The 18,097-nt window shown below is 50.9% G+C and overlaps 6 protein-coding genes across 6 annotated transcripts; 3 read left to right on the forward strand and 3 right to left on the reverse strand.

The window, feature by feature from the left end:
• Positions 1–1,127: 1,127 nt before the first annotated feature.
• N7458_007291 (allantoate permease) lies at positions 1,128–2,834 on the forward strand (the record flags this gene model as incomplete). The annotated part of the gene is made up of 4 exons (XM_056910673.1): positions 1,128–1,337; positions 1,414–1,522; positions 1,579–2,120; positions 2,202–2,834. 4 exons carry the CDS (start codon positions 1,128–1,130, stop codon positions 2,832–2,834), a joined length of 1,494 nt encoding a protein of 497 aa, XP_056763499.1.
• Positions 2,835–3,000: 166 nt separating this feature from the next.
• Positions 3,001–5,210, reverse strand: N7458_007292 (IQ calmodulin-binding motif protein; the record flags this gene model as incomplete). The annotated part of the gene is made up of 6 exons (XM_056910674.1): positions 3,001–3,275; positions 3,352–3,744; positions 3,823–3,954; positions 4,016–4,529; positions 4,580–4,885; positions 4,968–5,210. 6 exons carry the CDS (start codon positions 5,208–5,210, stop codon positions 3,001–3,003), a joined length of 1,863 nt encoding a protein of 620 aa, XP_056763500.1.
• Positions 5,211–7,592: 2,382 nt separating this feature from the next.
• On the forward strand, positions 7,593–9,631 carry N7458_007293 (putative alpha-L-rhamnosidase A; the record flags this gene model as incomplete). Its single annotated transcript, XM_056910675.1, has 2 exons — positions 7,593–8,702; positions 8,756–9,631. The coding sequence occupies 2 exons, from the start codon at positions 7,593–7,595 to the stop codon at positions 9,629–9,631; spliced, it is 1,986 nt and encodes a 661-aa protein (XP_056763501.1).
• A 1,486-nt stretch (positions 9,632–11,117) lies between these two features.
• N7458_007294 (ATP-binding protein) lies at positions 11,118–14,100 on the forward strand (the record flags this gene model as incomplete). Its single annotated transcript, XM_056910676.1, has 3 exons — positions 11,118–11,847; positions 11,929–13,850; positions 13,942–14,100. The coding sequence occupies 3 exons, from the start codon at positions 11,118–11,120 to the stop codon at positions 14,098–14,100; spliced, it is 2,811 nt and encodes a 936-aa protein (XP_056763502.1).
• An 844-nt stretch (positions 14,101–14,944) lies between these two features.
• N7458_007295 (malate dehydrogenase) lies at positions 14,945–16,294 on the reverse strand (the record flags this gene model as incomplete). The annotated part of the gene is made up of 5 exons (XM_056910677.1): positions 14,945–15,118; positions 15,139–15,537; positions 15,623–15,867; positions 15,987–16,104; positions 16,229–16,294. 5 exons carry the CDS (start codon positions 16,292–16,294, stop codon positions 14,945–14,947), a joined length of 1,002 nt encoding a protein of 333 aa, XP_056763503.1.
• Positions 16,295–16,874: 580 nt separating this feature from the next.
• N7458_007296 (golgi SNAP receptor complex member 2 family protein) lies at positions 16,875–17,758 on the reverse strand (the record flags this gene model as incomplete). The annotated part of the gene is made up of 3 exons (XM_056910678.1): positions 16,875–17,339; positions 17,409–17,590; positions 17,659–17,758. Coding segments are annotated over 3 exons (747 nt in total), but the record flags the coding sequence as incomplete, so codon positions are not given.
• Between the last annotated feature and the right edge of the window lie 339 nt (positions 17,759–18,097).

Here is an 18,097-nt window from a genome sequence, read left to right on the forward strand (position 1 = left end):
TTTCTAAATGTCTTGGGAGAGCAGTTTGATGCCCCTTTCCATTTCAGTGGCTCTACAATCACCTCGCTCGGTGTAAAGCCGGTGTAATCCAAGATCTGACAAAATCACATGAGATATGGCAGCTTCAAATTCTCGCTGTTAAACATGATATTTACTATATGTCTATGTGACAAAGCTGTGTTGGCAATGCAGCAAGTCGGTCGTTACATACCAGCTGCTTGGCAGGCCAATAGTCAGCCTCGGCAAGGCTGATCTTTCCTTGATGTATACTCATGCTGCGCTGCTATCGGAAAATACATTTCTTGAAAGATCATCCGAACGATAGAAAGGCATGCAGATGCACGATCAGATAACAAAAGATTCTATCGGTCGTTCTAAGGATTTGTCGTTTGATGCTCTGCTGAAAAGATCAATCTAATGGACTATCAACTCCAACCGTTTAAAGGCAATTATTTCGACATTTATCTACTATTAGACTGGGACATCCAAAAACACTGTAATGTTTGTAGTTCTGAACTTGTTCTCCTTTGTCGCAGATTATACGAGCGAACAGAAGACATAGAACTTGAACAACCGGTCACTTTCCTCTCTTAAACATCTTCCAATTAGCTCCCGGCTATGGTCCGGCTTGGCCAATAGATTTCAGAAAATTAATTTCTAAAAGATAATGCCATCTTCCTTGTGCATTCTTCATATATTTACCCCGAGTTTCTATTGCGGGCCACCCTGTGGGCAGTTCCACCGATCTGTTGGTTTTCGAGGATAATGGGTTGGGCGATTCAGGCGTGCTAAACTCAAATTTCATGCCAGTGCGACCCTGGCCAGGATCATGCATAAATCAAGCCAAATCATGAACATCAGAGGATTTTCTTCTGAAATGGCGGCTCTTGGCCTCTCTTGGCCCTGCAAACTTGACATTGGTTACATCGGCGCGTGTCTCGGTTCTTCACGGTTGGGTACCATTACTTTTATTTGAAGTCCCCTCCTTCTGACTTTTGGTTTCAACAAATTTACAATTCATCTCGACTCGAACAAGGGTTCCTTGACCACTTTCCGTCATCCAGAACATTTTCTATCGAGTCTCTATGCCATAGTTGTCTTAATTCTTCGTCTCAAAATCCGCAAGCATGTCTAAGGCTAAACAATCGGCCGCGAATACAAATGCGGTACCATGCCTCGCGACTGCCGACGATGCTCTAGGTTTTCTGAATCAACAATGCAATACTGAGAGCTCGCCAAGGGGTTTGGCTCACATTCGTCATAAGGTCGATCGGCGAATCTTGCCTTTCATGTTTTGCTGCTACTTTTTGCAATTCATCGACAAAGTGATGTACAATGTAAGCTTCTCCTCCGGTTTACACAAGAAAAAAAGGAGATGATATGGAATGACATGCTGAGGACCTATCTTTCTAGTATGCAGGCGTCATGGGAATGAAAGGCGATCTCAATTTGAGAGGAAACGACTTCAGCAACGGGGCAAGTGCGTTCTTCATCGCATATCTAGTCGCGGAAGTCCCCAACGGTATGAATATTGTATTTCCTAGTCTTCCTTTACATTCTGACCACTGATAATTCTAGTATACTTTCTTCAAAAGGTTCCTCCGGCGAAATGGCTAGGTATCAATGTGATCTGCTGGGGTATCGCTGCTGCTGCTGCCGCCGGAGCCAAGGATTACACCACGCTCCTGGTCGCGAGGATATTCCTGGGTATATTCGAGGCCACTGTCGGGCCGTCGCTAATGCTGATCAGCAGCCAATATTACACAAAGTCTGAGCAAGCACCCAGATTTACATTTTGGTTCTTGGGCCTTGGAGTGGCGCAGATCATTGGCGGGATAATATCATTTGGCTTCCAGCATGTTCACAGCAGATTCGCGAGCTGGAGAAGCATGTTTCTGGTTATGGGACTGCTAACGGTGGTGGTCGGCTTCGGTACTTTTTTCTTTCTCCCCGACACACCTATGAAGGCGAAGTGGTTATCCGACGACGAAAAAGTCGCTCTTTTGCAGCACACACGGGTCAATCAAACCGGTATCCGCAACAGCAAATTCAACACAAGACAAATTCTCGAAGCAGTGATGGACGTCCAAGTATGGTTGTTTTGCTTAATGCTCGCCTTGGTACGTTTTAATCTCCCAGAGATATGACCTTAGGAGTCGTCAGTCATAGGTTGAAACTAATGAGCATCTCTACCGTCAAAGCAAGCGGTCTCTAGTGGGGTCGTCATAGCATATTCGTCAACCCTCATAGCTGGCTTTGGCTTCGGAGGACCAATCGCTGCCCTTCTTAATGCTCCATCTGGCATTGTCAGCATTACATTCACACTCCTCGTCGGCATCGGTATTCGCAAGGCTTCGAATCGATGGGCCTGGGTATTTATCTGCAGTATTCCTGGAATCATTGGTGGCGGGCTTATGTCCTTCCTTCCAAAGAGCAATCGAGCCGGTGTGCTAGCTGGGATATACTTGGTTAATGCAATTGTGGCCCCGGCTCCGGTAATCTACCATTGGGTGGCAGCTAATTGCGCAGGATATACCAAGCGTGCATTCGCAAGTGCTGCAGTCGCAGGGTTCTTTTGCGTTGGCAACATTATTGGGCCACAAACTTTCCAGGCTCGAGAGGCTCCTGAGTATCGATCGGCTAAGATATCAGTCCTCGCGACTCAAGCAGCTTCTGCAGTCCTGGCGGTTGTTCTCTTCGCGTACTATGTGAAAGAGAACAGACGTCGAGACCGTCTACAAACATCCAGTGGCAACGAGTATCAAATCAGTGATGAGGCAGCTTGGGGTGGTCTGACAGATAAAGAGAACAAAAACTTCCGATATGTTTATTGAAAATCGCCCTTGTCATGTACACAGCTATCGCAACGCCTGGGTCTCACAATTCCCTGGAAGAAGCAGCTATATCATCAACATTAATTGCAGTAACACAGAGAATGCTCATACAAAGTTCCCCAGCCATGAACTATAGGTGGCACAAAGGTTGATAAAGACGTGAGTTTTAAAAGCCGCCGACTCCTCTTACTCGCTTTACAGCACCAACAATTCCACGCGCCCAGCTAAACCGTCCAGGATCAATGCCAACAGACCCCGGTGGAATTTCACCCGTTTCAGGGTCGTGCCAGCATCCATCCTCAACACTAGCAGCACCGTACTTGGCTGTGTTCTGATTGCGATTGATGATCTTGAGCCATTCCTGGCAAACCAATGCTGAGTCAATCAAGACATTAACCTCTTGGCTGTGAAAGAAAGACTGTGTATCAAGATTTCCATTTCCTAAAAAGAGAGAGAGAGAGAGAGAGAGAGAGAGTTAACAGAGCCCGAGTCGAGATGAATGATTCGTTGAAAATACCTTGTATGGTAATCTGTTCGTCGACGATCATCAACTTGATATGACAACTGCGCTTTTTGAATGAGTTGTGGATGGGTTTTGTTTGGTCTTTTCCGACATAATAGAAAATCCGAAGCCGCTCTTTCTCTTGATTAGAATCAAGAGCCTTGTATAGCCTATTCGCAATCATTTCATTCGTGCCATTCTGGAAAGGCAACAATTCTCCCGCATCGTTGTACCCCAAGCACAGATAACAGGTTACGACGACACCACGACGGACAGCATTCAGAAGTGGCTCGAGCAGCGGCTCGGCATTCATATTGGGTGTTTGTATGAAAATAGATTGTTGTGCATGGTCGATTGCCGATAGCCAGGCCCCATTCTGGGGTGTGTTGGTGCTGTTGTGATTTGGAGCTTGGGACGGAATCAGTAAACCAAGAAAGTTCTAGGCACAAAATCCAATAGTGGACAAGGAAAATGTATTTCACTCACAGCCATATGGTTCCCTGTTCACCAGAGCCATAGGTACTTGACCGTGGCTGGGCAGTAATGTGTACGGTGTCATTCTGACTTCTTGATCGCTGTCCGGTGCATCACCAGTTGTATCAGGTTGGATTGTGGTATCTATTTACGGATTAGCAGCAGTCCAGTTGGTCTTTGCAGAAGCAGTCTTGGAACTACATACTCAAATGCCGAGTCACCGCTTGTGTGGGCGATTCACCACTCCTAGGATAAACCGTACTATTTAGTCGATGTACCTCCTGTATCATACTCACATCATAGTTTGGTGAGCTTGTCGTATGTTCAGGAAGAATTTCAGTGATATCACCCGAGGCTAGCTCAGGGCTTCTAGCTTCATGACAAGGAATTGGAGCGTCTTTAGCGGGAGAATTCAAAAGTGGGAGAGGAGGATCAAGAGGCTTTCCCCATGACAGGAGCGCCGCGTCATAGAAGGAATCGACAATAGATCCTTCGAAATGGGCAAGCATCTCGAGGTTGTCATTGTCTTGAATGTTGCTGCTCTGTAATAGAGCTATGCGTCGGTCAATGACAGTAAACTTAGCATGGAATGTGCCAAATATCGGTCGGTGATAATTGACAAGTTGCAAATCAACGTTTGGGATCTCCTCTGGAGCAGGTAACTGGACCTTTCCCACAGAATATTGCTCGGCGGGGACTGTCAACCGATTTTCCCATGCCTGTGCCATCATGAGCATGAGTTTTGACTGTCTAGAAGATAATAACAAACCTGTCGCGGATCGCCACGGTCATAAACCATCTTCATGATGACCTTCTCACCGCGCTGTCCAGCTCGTTCTGACAATTCCCTGATGGCATTGGTGACTAGGGTTGATGCATCTGAGAGAACCCAGAAGTTCGTACCCAAGAAAACCTCGTGTTTGGCTCGAGCTATACAATTTGCGAGATGTCGACAAAGGTCCGGCAATGGTGCCACTATGGTCAAAGGAACAACTCCTGTGCTGCCCATCAAAGGAGGCGAAACCACTCCTACGGATGGATCTTTTTCCAAGGTGCTAAGTGCGCCATGGTAAACCTGTTGTACATCTAATCAGCTCATTTCTCACTGAAGCCAACCTCTTTTAAGGGGAGGGGATGTGATGATGGATTTTTCTCACCTTTAGGAACAATTCACTTGGCACCGATGATCCCCAATTTCCGCAAGCGAGTGCTTTCTGCAGTTGGTCCTTTTGCTGGTCTGATGGATCTTCATGTGATGGCTTTTTGAGATGCAGAGTATGATCATGGTGCTCATAGAGATCCTTGAATATTTTCAATGGACATTGCGATGGGTCTTTGGCCAGTTCTGAAGTCACATTTGCAGACTGCTGGCACCAGTTGTAGACCTTGTCCGTGGCCATGATGTGATGGACAACCACGGCGGTTAATTTTTATTAGGAGTTCTCGGCGTGAATACAGTTGCCAGAATCGATGTGCAGCTATCTCATGGGTATATCTTTGAGAAATATTTCTCGCAGGAGAGACGGCGGTGCAGTGACTTAATACAGTCATCTGGGACGCGGCCTTCGTGACGTATAGGGCCTAATGCGGAGCTAAAAGTGGGGTGGTACTTGTGCACAGACTGATCAATAATAATTTCAGGACATTGCCGCAGATAATTCAGCCAACTTGAGTGCGGATGCCTAAATTGTCATGCGTAATAGAGGTCCAATAAAGGGTTTCCGGTCGGGGGCCGCACCCTGAAAGCCATCATTACGGCCGTACTGATGGTTCTGTCCCAGTTCCATGGGTCCCGACGTCATCGACCAGTCTAAATACAGCATCGCACCTGTAAAGTCGCTTTTACTGGCGCTGAAGCTAACAAAACGAGGAGACATTTTGACCTTGCATATAACTTATTCATGCTGATACTGTTCGTTCTCGAAGTTATGAGAATGATTCAAGGAGAGGTTCATTTCGCAGAGTGTAAACGGCTTGATCATGATCGCCTTGTTTCCGCTAATGGGCCCTTTTTGCGTCGTCATTGACCCACAGGACCTGTAAAAACACAAAAGGTATTATTAGCAGGTTATACTCAAAGTAAAGCTCTGTTTAGAACCTGGTATATAAATCTTTGCCACTCTTTTTCCCATAATATTCTTCGCAATGTAGGATCAGAGGCGAATAGGACCTCTCATCGGTCATGCCATCGCAAGAATATCTCGAAATACAGGGTCGTGGTGCTCTTAAGCCATGCCCTTCGTCTTTCATAAATCAAGCCAGTGAATACGGGCCATTTCTATAATTATTGTGTCATCATAGGCTTTTTGATCCTGAAACAGGGCTGAACAGGGTTGAACTATGACGTACATGAAGCGGGGCAGAAAGCTTAGCAAGGCTTGTTTGGCTCAGGAACACGCCTGACGGTTGCACTGTGGGGTTTTGTTGCTGTGAATGGTAATTTCCCTTACAAAGAGGATTGTCGTGAGTTTATTCCTGGTCAGGGTGTCATCAGTCTGCATTATTGAATGGAAAACCGGTGCCTTTGAACAACCCCATGTGGAATTCTGAGAACCTTACCATGTGCCTCAAACGTTTGATGTCATTTCGGCTGTGGCGCTTTGCTTCCATGGCTGCTTACAGTACAAAAGAAGGCATCAACGTTGCTCAATAACTGGAAGATGAACGACAAGCCCAGTTTCCAAGGAACATTAACGGTAGACTACTCATTCAAGTGCTGACACCCCGATTAATCGACACATATTGCCAATGTCAGTGTACTTCAGATGTGCCTCTTCCTATTTAATCTTGGATCATGAGTGTACACAGCCCAGGCGGATATCCCATATGGCACTGATCTCCTGCGTTTGTGGGCATAATGACAATTTATACCAGTCTTTGTATCATACTGGCCCTCGATACCTCTCAAAAATTGAAATGATCTCTCGGTAGCGGATGCTAGTGCATTAACCAAATTCCAGATCACCACACGCAGGTTAATACAGTATTTCCGAGATACTATACGGGCTCACCTTTGAGAAGCCTGCTCCCTGGCGCTAGCTATGTCCGGCAATTTTCCTCCTATTTGATGACTACTCAATCATTTTCTCGCCCATGGTCTTTTCGACAATCCTGTGGAACGCCAATGACACAAAGGCAGAGACCGTCTTTCACGGTAGCCTGGCCTTGGGTGTCACTAGTATCACAATTATCGAATCAACGGAATTGAGACGTTGACCTATACTGAATGCCATTCCACCCCAGCGCCAGCATATCCCACAACGGCACACTAGATATCAGCCTAGTCAGGAGGGGTTAGGAACTTCCATACTACCATCCACTCCTACTAAAGACTGCCAATACGTGCAACCGGAGTATCAACGGGGAAATAGAACACGTACCATCGACGAATCCAGTATTTGAAGAACTCAGAGGCGGGGAAATATGGGGCTCCTGCAGAAAGTCCCCCACATCCCACATTGGACTGTTTCCATCACAGGAGGGTCGGAGTGTTGATCACCCGAAGCGATCAGTCTCCTCATGAGCAACGCATCGATCGACAGGGTCCTAGCCAGCTCGATTCTCCTCATCTTCCGGGTCAATGTCGTCCGAGAGACATACATGAGCCCTCGCGGGTTTATCTCAACTAACGGCATTATGCTTGCGGAGAAGAACCCGCGATGACTACCTCGGTCTCGGTCGGGTTTCGTGCTTTAAATACCGTGCGGTATCTAGATAATACATCCTTTTGTCAAGTCTGACTTGATTCTTTTGGTAGAACCTGTTGGTCCCCCAATCTTGTCATGCATTTTCTGGCTCCGTTGTTGCTAGCACCGCTAGCATGCGCAGCTGGTGTACCATATGAGCAGTACATCTTAGCTCCAGCCTCACGAGATCTGATTCCCGTCGCCGTTCATCAGGTCAATGGCTCAGTGACCAACCCCAAGGCTTTGACACAGACCTCCAGTGGGGATACCACTTTCCATGGCGTCTCATCGGTCACGTATGACTTTGGGAAGAACGTGGCCGGTCTAGTCTCCCTAGAAGTTGGATCTGCCTCTTCTTCCTCTGCCTTTCTAGGAGTGACATTCTCCGAGTCCAGTCTTTATATCAGCAGTGAAGCCTGCGATGCCACTGCCGACGCTGGCCTAGACACTCCGCTATGGTTTGCACTCGGTCAGGGCGCTGGGAAATATACCCCAGATGAAAAGTATCTGCGCGGTGCATTCCGCTACCTCACCGTTGTGAGCAACACGACCGCAACCGTGTCTCTCCAGTCACTTCATGTCCAGTTCCTGGCGGCTCCTATGCAGGATCTCCGAGGGTACACTGGATGGTTCCACTCGGACGATGAACTCATCAACAAGATCTGGTATGCCGGAGCATACACGAATCAGCTCTGCACGATCGACCCGGCGCATGGAAATGCATTGGTCCACCTAGGCAGTGTTAGCTCCTCTGATAACATCACACTCCCCCAGACCGTAACCTGGTGGAACAATTATACAATTACGAATGGCACCAGCACCATCACCGACGGAGCAAAGCGTGATCGGCTGGTGTGGCCGGGCGATATGTCCATCGCCCTCGAGAGTATTGCCGTTAGTACTGGGGATTTGTACAGTATCCGGATGGGCCTCGAATCGCTGCTTGCTCTTCAGCAGTCCAATGGCCGTCTTCCGTACGCAGGAAAGCCGTTCTCCGATATGGATATTGTGAGCTATACCTACCATTTGCACAGTCTCATTGGCATGTCGTATCTGTATCGCTTCTCGGGTGATCAGAGCTGGTTGGCGCGATACTGGGATCAGTATGTGCGAGGCGTCGAGTGGGCCCTGTCCAGTGTAGACAACACTGGTCTGGCCAACGTCACTGCCAGTGCGGACTGGCTGCGATTTGGCATGGGAGGCCATGTAAGTTGAACGATCCACCCTCTTCGGTGCAAGCCCAACTGATTACCATCCAGAACATCGAGGCCAACGCCATCCTCTACTTTATACTTCAAGACGCCCAGAAGTTAGCCCAGGAGCTCAATCACCCCTCCACAGCGACCACATGGAACCAGATAGCTGCCCGGATTAAGACAGCCGCCAACCAGCTTCTCTGGGACGACCAGGCAGGATTCTATCGCGACAATGAAACGGCCACCCTCCACCCCCAGGATGGCAATGCCTGGGCGATCAAGGCTAACTTGACCTCCTCCCCCAAGCAAATCAGCATCATCTCCCAAGCGCTGCAGTCCCGCTGGGGTCCTTATGGTGCCCCGGCCCCAGAGGCCGGCCAAACCATCTCCCCCTTCATCGGCGGGTTTGAACTGCAAGCCCATTATCTCGCCGATCAACCTGCAGCCGCGCTCAATCTCATGCGCCTGCAATGGGGCTTCATGCTGCAAGATGCGCGAATGACCCAATCGTCCTTCATTGAGGGGTATTCCACGGACGGATCAATCCATTATGCGCCCTACAGCAACGACGCACGCATCTCGCATGCCCACGGGTGGTCCACCGGGCCAACATCAGCACTGAGCACGTATGCCGCGGGCATTCAGCTCATGGGCCCAGCAGGAGCGGAATGGCGCATAGCGCCTCAACCAGGCAATTTGACCCACGTAGATGCGGGACTGGCCACGGGTCGTGGGCAGTTTGCAGTTCGCTTCCAGCGCCAGACGGGGAGGTACGAGACATTTTCGTTCCAGACTCCGTCTGCGACACGGGGGGATGTGGTCTTGCCGGGGACCCAGGGGATACTGGTGTCGTGCACGGGTCAGCGCATCCGGTTAGTGAATGGGGTTGCTCGTGGGTTAGCTGGGGGGAGCTGGACGCTGGAGAAAGGTGGGCAGTAGTATATCTGATGCTCAGGATACTGGTGATGGATGGCGCTGTGGTCTCCGTGGTGGATTCTGCTGTTGATGCATAAGTACCATTGATGTAGGTCATACGCAGGATACGCATCGATCGGGTTTTAGCAGCAGCAGTAGATGTCTCTCTGTCGTGGTTTTGAGTCAAAAGAAGAAAAGAAAAAAGAAGAAGAAAAGGAAACAACAACAAACCAGAAAGAGGCAGGAACCGGGGGGCCATCGGCTCACATGACCTGCGCCTCCACAGCCTCATCCTCAGATCGAGAACTAAAAGAGTCAACAGTCAATTAGTCAGTATTCTAACGGTCTTTGAGGAGAGATTCTTTGATGATCATTGTCTTTCTGGTAAATCATGTCTGTTCCTATGTGGGTTACCAACCAAAGAACGGGGGTCCAACCCCGATCAGCCTTGGCTGCTTGCTTTTTTTTTTTGCGTCCCCCGACCCCAGATTATAATAATATTTTCCAGGGGTCATGGAAGGGGGAGAATCATGATGTGTTGTTAGATTATTAAATGGTATAATCGTGAATAGCGAAGCGACTGTAGGTCACTCGTTCGCTAGTTATATGCGTGGGTTAGTTCGCATCGCTACGGACAGTCGGACCGAGTACATCTACCATAGCCATTTCGAGGTAAGAATGACCATCTCTATCGAGCCAGTTCTTGCTCTCATCTCGTCATTTGACTCCTCTCGGCTGCTCTGGTTAAGTTAACTAGGCATCACTTCTCCCCGTTGAGTCATCTCCTCCTCCCAGAGTCGGTGTAACGATCAGCAAACACGGAGCCGCAGGACTCCAGCGAATCAGACCGACTGTCTCTTGTGGTTAGTGTCTCTAGTGTGTCTAGGCTGATCAAGGCTGATCAAGGCTGAGGATTTATTTAGTCCTCCCAAGGCCGAGCACTAACAATCCGGAGCTCCTCCAGCGAGAAACGAGGGCCAACGCATCGCCTCACTGGCGTGGGGACTGCTGATTGGTAGTGCGACGAGGTCCTTGGTCACGGCAGCAGGAGCTGCTGCAGGCTGCAGGCTGCAGCGGTGGATTGGAAGTTCAGAGAGAACGAAAGAGAAAAGAGGAGAGGAGCGGAGGAGAATTCAAAGAGGTTGAGAAGAAAGTACCCTCCTCGTCCTCGTCGGACTGTGAACGGATTGCTTTAAATGGTCGGTCTCACCCACCGCGCCTTTCTTTCTGAACTCGTGTTTCTCGCTTTCTTTTCTTTTGTTTTGCTTGTCTTCTTCTGTTTCTGCTTCCTCCTCCTTTTTATTCTTCTCTACTCATCGCCATTCTCTGACCCTCTTCCTCTTCCTCTTCTTCTTCCTCTTCTTCTTCCTCTCTCTCTCCATCTCTATCCCCTTCACTTTGCCATTCTCTCCATCTCTCTCCCTCTCTCTCTCTCCTCTTACGTTGAGCTAGTCCCACTGCTCCACTCAAGTCCCCACTGGAGCGGTCCCGGAAGCTTCTCCTCCCCGCGATGGCTGAACCACCGTCCGACGGGGGCGAGACGAAGCACGAGGTGGACCCCGCGGACAATGTCAACGGCACCCAACCACCGCCCGAAGTCTCCGTCAAAGATGCCGCGACCACCACCACCCCCGCCGAGAATAATGTCCCCAAAGTAGCTGCCGTGTGCAAGAAACACCCGGACCCCAAGCACGACGCGCAGAAACGGAAGAAGAAAAAGAGCAAAAAGAAGAAGAAGAAGCTGCAGCAGGATGAAAACTCCTCCACAGAATCTAGTTCATCCTCTTCTTCGTCATCGTCTTCCTCGGAGGCGACAACAGCCTCCGAGTCGGATGATGCCGACTCCGACTCCCCCACGAGCGAGTCCGACACGGGCCATCGCAAGCGGCAGCGACTCCGCAAGGCACGAACCCGGCGGGCTCAGCGCGACAAGAAGAAAAAGAAGAAGTCCAAGTCCAAGACCAAGTCCCGGAAGCAGGCTCAGTCGGAGTCCGACACGGAGTCCAGCAGTGATGCCGATTCCGAATCCAGTCAGTCCGAAGAGGAGGACCCGACGGACGAAAAGGCACTGCGAAAGCTGGTCGCCCGCCTGAAGCTGCAGCAGAAGCGAGCCAAACGGCTGCGCGATCAAACCAACGATGGTTTGGGTGGTCTGGACTCGCTGGGCGAGGGTCGACGGGAGAAGCGATCGCGGAAGAAGAAGCCTGCATCGAAAGTGGCCTTTAAACGAGTGGATCAGCGTGAGTACCCTCCTCGAGTATTATATTCTCTATTTCTTTTTTTTTCCCCTTATCATTACTAACTATGCATGTTCACACCAGTCTGGGATAGCACTATTCACAATTACAAGCTCACTGAAACGGTCGATGACCCCGACGCCGACGGCTGGGACCAGTACATCTTCACCGTGCGCCGCAAGTTCAACTGGGAAAACAAGTACCTGGAGACCGTGGTCGACATCAAGAGCAAGCACCTCCGTGATGCCCTCGGCAAGGTCATGGATAACGTCAAGGGCGTCAGCCTGGTGCAGGAGCCCGCCGTTGTCGACCCCAACATGCTGTTCTTATACCTGGAAGAGACCCGCCAGTATATGAAGGACCTCAAGCGACAGGCCCGCAGTGAGAAGAAGAAGAAGGCGCGGAAAATTGCGGCAGCCAAGGCTGCGCATCTGAAAGTCCTGGTTAAGTACCTGGACACAGACTACGCCGACATCAAGAAGACTCTTTACCCACTGCTCGAGGCCAACACCATCACCTTTGACCTGCTGTGGGCATTATTCAAACCCAACACGATCGCATATACCCCCACGTATGGCAACTCGGACGAGCCCCGCGCCTTCAAGATCGAATACGCCATCAAAGAGTCCTCGTTCATGCGTGGACAATGGTATAGCGTGGAAGGTCGGTACCTCGAATACGACGGGAAGGACTTTGGCTTTGGCACCATGTCCGCCGAGGTGGAATCCTTCAAGGGCGCCCGCAAGATCACCAGTCTAGCCTGCTATCCCCTGCAGTACCACCGCGACGCCGAAGCGCTACGATCGCGCCTGGTCGAGCGCGGCAAACGCTTCGTGTCCCTGCGCGGCATGAACTACCGCTTCCACAAGGGGATGGGCTTTTACAAGAAGAAGCGCTCCTTCATTATCAAGGTCAATATTAATGGACGCGTCATGATCGACCCGGCCATCCACCGGCGCATTAACCCCAATTACCCCATCAGCACGGTCCGGCCCAAAGATCCCGATCTGCTCGAGGGATCCGAGGCCGGCCTCAGCGACCTGGAAGACGATGGCAGTGAGGGATGCTGCTGTGGTGGATCCGAGTCTGACTCTGACCGAGGCTGCTCGTCCGACACGCCACGCACCGTCTACAAGGTGATCGAAGACGAAGATGGAACCCCACGAGTCGTCGAGGTAGAAGTCGACGAGAATGGCAATGAGATCCACAAGGAGAAGATGGACCGGATCGAGGGCGACGCAGCCGGCAACAAGGAGCGCGAGTTCACAGAAGAGGAACTCCTCATCGCCAGTCCAGTCGTGCTGGGCTTTGCCTTTAGCGAGAAGCTCTGGCTGGAATTCACCATCTCCGGCATCAGCGATATCGAATGGGATGCCGATGCCTTTGACTCGCTCGTCCTGGCGAGTAACCAGAAATCCATCGTCAAGGCCCTGGTAGAGTCCCACACCTTCCACGCAGCCGAGAACATCGACGACGTGATCCAAGGCAAGGGCAAGGGCCTGGTCGCGGTGCTACACGGGCCCCCAGGAACAGGCAAGACACTCACAGCCGAAGGAATCGCAGAACTCCTCCGCCGACCACTGTACATGGTCAGCGCAGGCGAACTAGGCACGGACTCGCGCACGCTGGAAGCCGAGCTAAACAAGATCCTCGACATCGCACACTCCTGGGGCGCTGTCCTGCTGCTGGACGAAGCAGACATTTTCCTCGAGAAGCGCACCATCCACGACATCCACCGCAACGCGCTGGTCAGCATCTTCCTGCGTCTACTCGAGTATTTCCAGGGCATCCTATTCCTAACGACGAATCGGGTTGAAACCTTTGACGATGCGTTTCAATCGCGTATCCACGTCGCACTGCGGTACGGAGATCTCAACGCCAAAGCGAAGCGCAGTATCTGGAAGATGTTCCTGGAACGAGTGCGAGCCATCGAGGGAGTCAAGATAGCTACCTTTACCGAGAATGACTACGATTTACTTTCGCGGCATACATTGAACGGTCGTCAGGTAAGACCAGCCCCAGTCCACAATCTTCCATCACTTACTCGCATCACCTCCACTTCAAACACAACGCTAACCCCCCATCTCCACCATCCAGATCAAAAACTCCGTCCGCACAGCCCAAGCCCTCGCCGTCAACGAACGCTCCCCGCTCTCAATGGACCATATCAAGCGCGTGCTCGAAGTAGCCGAGACATTCGACCAAGATCTCCGTGGGGGAACGGGTTATCTGGACGCGATGCGTAGTTACACCTAAGCTAGCAAGACTAGGCCATGCTAGTCCAGGGTAGGCTTACAGAGTGTTATTTGGAGGACAAGCATGGTATCGGTATTAGCAAGGCGATATTGACAATTTTGCCAGTTATTCCATTCGCATTCCCATCACATTTCCATTCCCATTTCCTTTTCCTTTTCACTTATTCCTATTTCCCATTTTTGTTTATTTCCTCCTCCTCTTATCTCTTGTCCATTTCTTGATCATATTTTTTCCTATTACGTGGAGTTTTGGCATCTACACAGCCAGGCAGAACGGAGAATAAGGCGAGCATGGAGATTGAAATAGGCAATGCAATGAGTCCAATGAAACACAGACACAGACACAGATACTGAAACAGATCTAGGTCTGGTCCAGTCCACGACAGCTATGCATTCTGGAGAACTTTTGAGAATTGAAATTGTTTATTATTACTCTGTTATTGTTTTTCGGTCTTTTTAGTTTTTTTGCTTTTTGCTTTTCTTTAACGGTCTGCTTGAAATCGAGATGGTGGACTATTAAGGATATTTCGTGGGATATTGCCAATCGAATCTACCTAACTCTGGTCTACGAAAGTGACATATTTGCGCTGGATAGTGCCGTTAAGTAACTAGTTTCTACTCATTAACTATGTCTAGAAAACGAAACTTTCATACGTGTATTACTAGGATGCAAATGTTCACGGCGGATTAGACCGATATTGATTATGGCAGGTCATATCGATCTAAAAGTACAGATTCCGTTCCGTGGGTTCCCCGTGGACACGTAGCAGCCGTAGCAGGACGGAAAACCGGGAACCAGACAATAAAGAGGTAGTTATACACAAAAAGGAGGGGGTGGGAGTCATTTAAGGGTTGGCCTTGACAAAGTCAACACCCTTCTGGATGTTCTTCTTCAGGTCAACCAGGCAGGCATCGAGGAGCTTCTGCTCGTACTCGTTGACCTGACCGACGGGGTGGATGGTCTCGACACCGTTGGGGCCGAGCTCGACGCGGGAGGCGAAGAAGTCGATACCCTGGTCCTTGTACAGGGGGAGTCGACAAAGGTGGGCTCAATGACACCCTTCTCGCCCTGGGCAGCGCGGAGGAGGGACTCAGCGAAGCGAGCACCGGCCATGGCCATGGAGAGGGTGGCAGAGCCAGCACCGTCCTTGGCCTTGACGACCTCGTCACCACCGAACTGGATGCGGTTGACGAGAGCGTCGCGGGTCTCGCCGGCGATGGAGGCGTGGTTGGACTGCGACAGCAGGGGGACGATGGTCACACCGGAGTGGCCACCGACGACGGGGACCTTCTCGCCAGCTGGGTCGGTCTTCTGGACCTGGGAGATGAAGCGGGAGGCACGGACGACGTCCAGGGTGGTGACACCGAACAGGCGCTTGGGGTCATAGACACCCTTGGCCTTGTAGACCTCGGAGACGATGGGGACGGTGGAGTTGACCTAGTCGGGGAGAAGAAATTGTCAGCAAACCAGTTCCTAGACGCAGATTTGCAAAATGGCAGAGGGGGTAAAAAAAAAAACATACAGGGTTGGCAATGACCAGGACGTGGGCCTTGGGGGCAGCCTCGGCAGCGGCCTTGGCGAGGTCACGGACGATGGAAGCGTTGGTGTTGAACAGGTCATCACGGGTCATACCGGGCTTGCGGGGGACACCAGCGGGGATGAGGATGATCTCCGAGTCCTTGAGGCACTCACGGAGACCAGCAGCATCGGGGCTGTAGCCGGTGACGGTGCTGTTGGTGTTGATGTGGCTCAGATCAGCAGCGACACCTATGAGAAAGAAAACGAGAATTAGCACCGAGTCCACGGTCCAGTTCAGAAGTTGCGACTGTCGCGCAAATCGCAATTGAGACTGTTGGGGAAGAGAAGAAAGAACACAATTGACCTACCGGGTCCACCACGGATATCGTAGAGAGCGAGCTCGGAAACACGGGGGTTGAGCTTCAGCAGGAGAGACAGAGGCTGGCCAATGCCACCGGCAGCACCGAGGACGGCAACCTTGGAGGCCTATGATATGGAGGAAGCAGGGACGGTTAGCGCTGGTATGGCAATGTGGTCGGAAGAATCAGGAAGAGTGCGATCGTCCATGCAGGATCAGGAATTGGAAGAAAGAAGAGAGCAATTGGCATACCTGGCTAGCGGAGGCCGAGAAGGCACGCTTCTGGAAGAGGTTGAAGGTCTGACGAGCGGCAAACATGATGGGATGTCTGGAGGAGGATGTGGGTGGATGGAGGGAAGAGAAGGAAGAGAGCGGAAGAGGACGAGGAAGAGAAGCCAGCAAAAGGCGGACGGACACGGGACCACACTTTTTTTGGCGACGCTTTTTGGGGGGAGGCCCCTGCCGACCTCCCGATGCTCGGCCCATTTCTTACTATGGAGCTTGATGAGCACACCGAAAAGGTGGAGGGAGACTAACCAAAGTAGCGAGATCGTATTTAGCATGTGCTGGAATGGGTCATCGTGACTGTGGATGCTCCGAGTCAAATTGTGGTCGTTTATACATCCTACAGGATCAACTATCTCGGCATCTTAGGGTGCGACTGCACTGGATTGTCCCATTGACTGGCCCCGAGCTATGTACCGAGGGCCCAGTCGCATGGAAGTACCCCAACAAGAAGTCCAAGCCCACGAGAAGAAGAGAAAACAAAAAAAAAGGTTATAGAACAGACGCCATCGCTGATGAAAACACAAAGCCACCCACTCCAACCCAGAAAGAACAAGAAAGACAAATCCAAGAGAAAAGGACCAAAGAAAAAAAAATAATACAAAGAAATAACATCACATAATAGCCCATCCTTGCTCATCGCAAGAAATGCAGCACAGCCCAGCAGAACAAGAAGAAAATCACCACTCCCCCCCCAGAAAATCCACTTATCCTGCCGAGCCCGCCGTTCCACCATCCGAATGGTATCCCCACTGACCCCCAACGTGTTGGCCACACTATATAGTCGGCGCTGAGTCCCCTTCAACACCTCCCGTTGTTGACCGAGGTCCGCCAACACTGCGCGACCCCGATCGAGGAAGTCGTCAAGCTGGGTGTGGGTATTCGCAAAGAATGATTGTTCGCGCAGGGCGTGGGTTTCCCGAGTATAATTGTTGGGGCCAGCGCCGAAACTCAGGCCAGAAGATGAGGGTGCAAAGGCCGAGGAGCTGGGGAGAGCGGACTGGGCATATGGGTTCTCGGGGGTGGCGGCGTGGTGGGGACGGCGACCAAGGAGTTCATTGCGGTTGGTGACCGATTGCTAGCGCGAGGGGTCAGTAAATCCCCAATTACGAAGGAGGCCCGAATCTGATTCATGGCTGGTACATACCGCTTCCTCTCGTTCTTTACGTAGACGTTCAAACTGGGCCCGGTAGTCGGCCAATTCGGTGCGGAAGTTCTTGACTCGCTCAAAGGCTTTCTCCTGCTTCTCCGTGATCAACTCCTTTTTCGATAGGGCGGAATAGTCCTCGACGGTGCGTGAGAGCGAGGAAAGTGAGGCGGCAATCTGGCCTGTATTAGGAGATCGATTAGTATGAGAATTGAGTGCGCCTTCATAGACGGGACGATGATGAACACACCTTGGAGAGCGGGCGAAGAAGTAGCGGGCGACTGAGAAAATTGATCGAGATCGCGGCGGACAGCAGATGACTGCTTCAGGGCAGAGTTGAAGAGAGAATTCTAGTCTGATCAGCAGGTATCCTCTAGAGAGGTGCATGGAGACGGAACCACACCATGTTGTCGATAGGGCGGCGAGCGCCAGGTTCAAGGTCGGAGGTTCACAGCGCAGGAGGGAACGATCTTTCAAGATGGTCGAATATATTCGATGCTGTACATAGACGACCAGAATATCCAGCAGACTGGCCACCTGTGAGAGATCAAGCAAGTATGGGCTGTTTCATGGAATCCACCACGTCTCCAAATCCAAGGCCAGCTTGGTGTTTAGGCCGCTCACCGCCTTGGCAGCTTGGAGCTGTCAACGTACGTCACCGACAGGTACAGACTGCAGCCCTGTCAGGT

The sequence above is a fragment of the Penicillium daleae genome (genome assembly GCF_028827525.1).
Source record: "Penicillium daleae strain IBT 16125 chromosome Unknown utg000007l_segment0_segment0, whole genome shotgun sequence".
Lineage (NCBI taxonomy): Eukaryota > Fungi > Ascomycota > Eurotiomycetes > Eurotiales > Aspergillaceae > Penicillium > Penicillium daleae.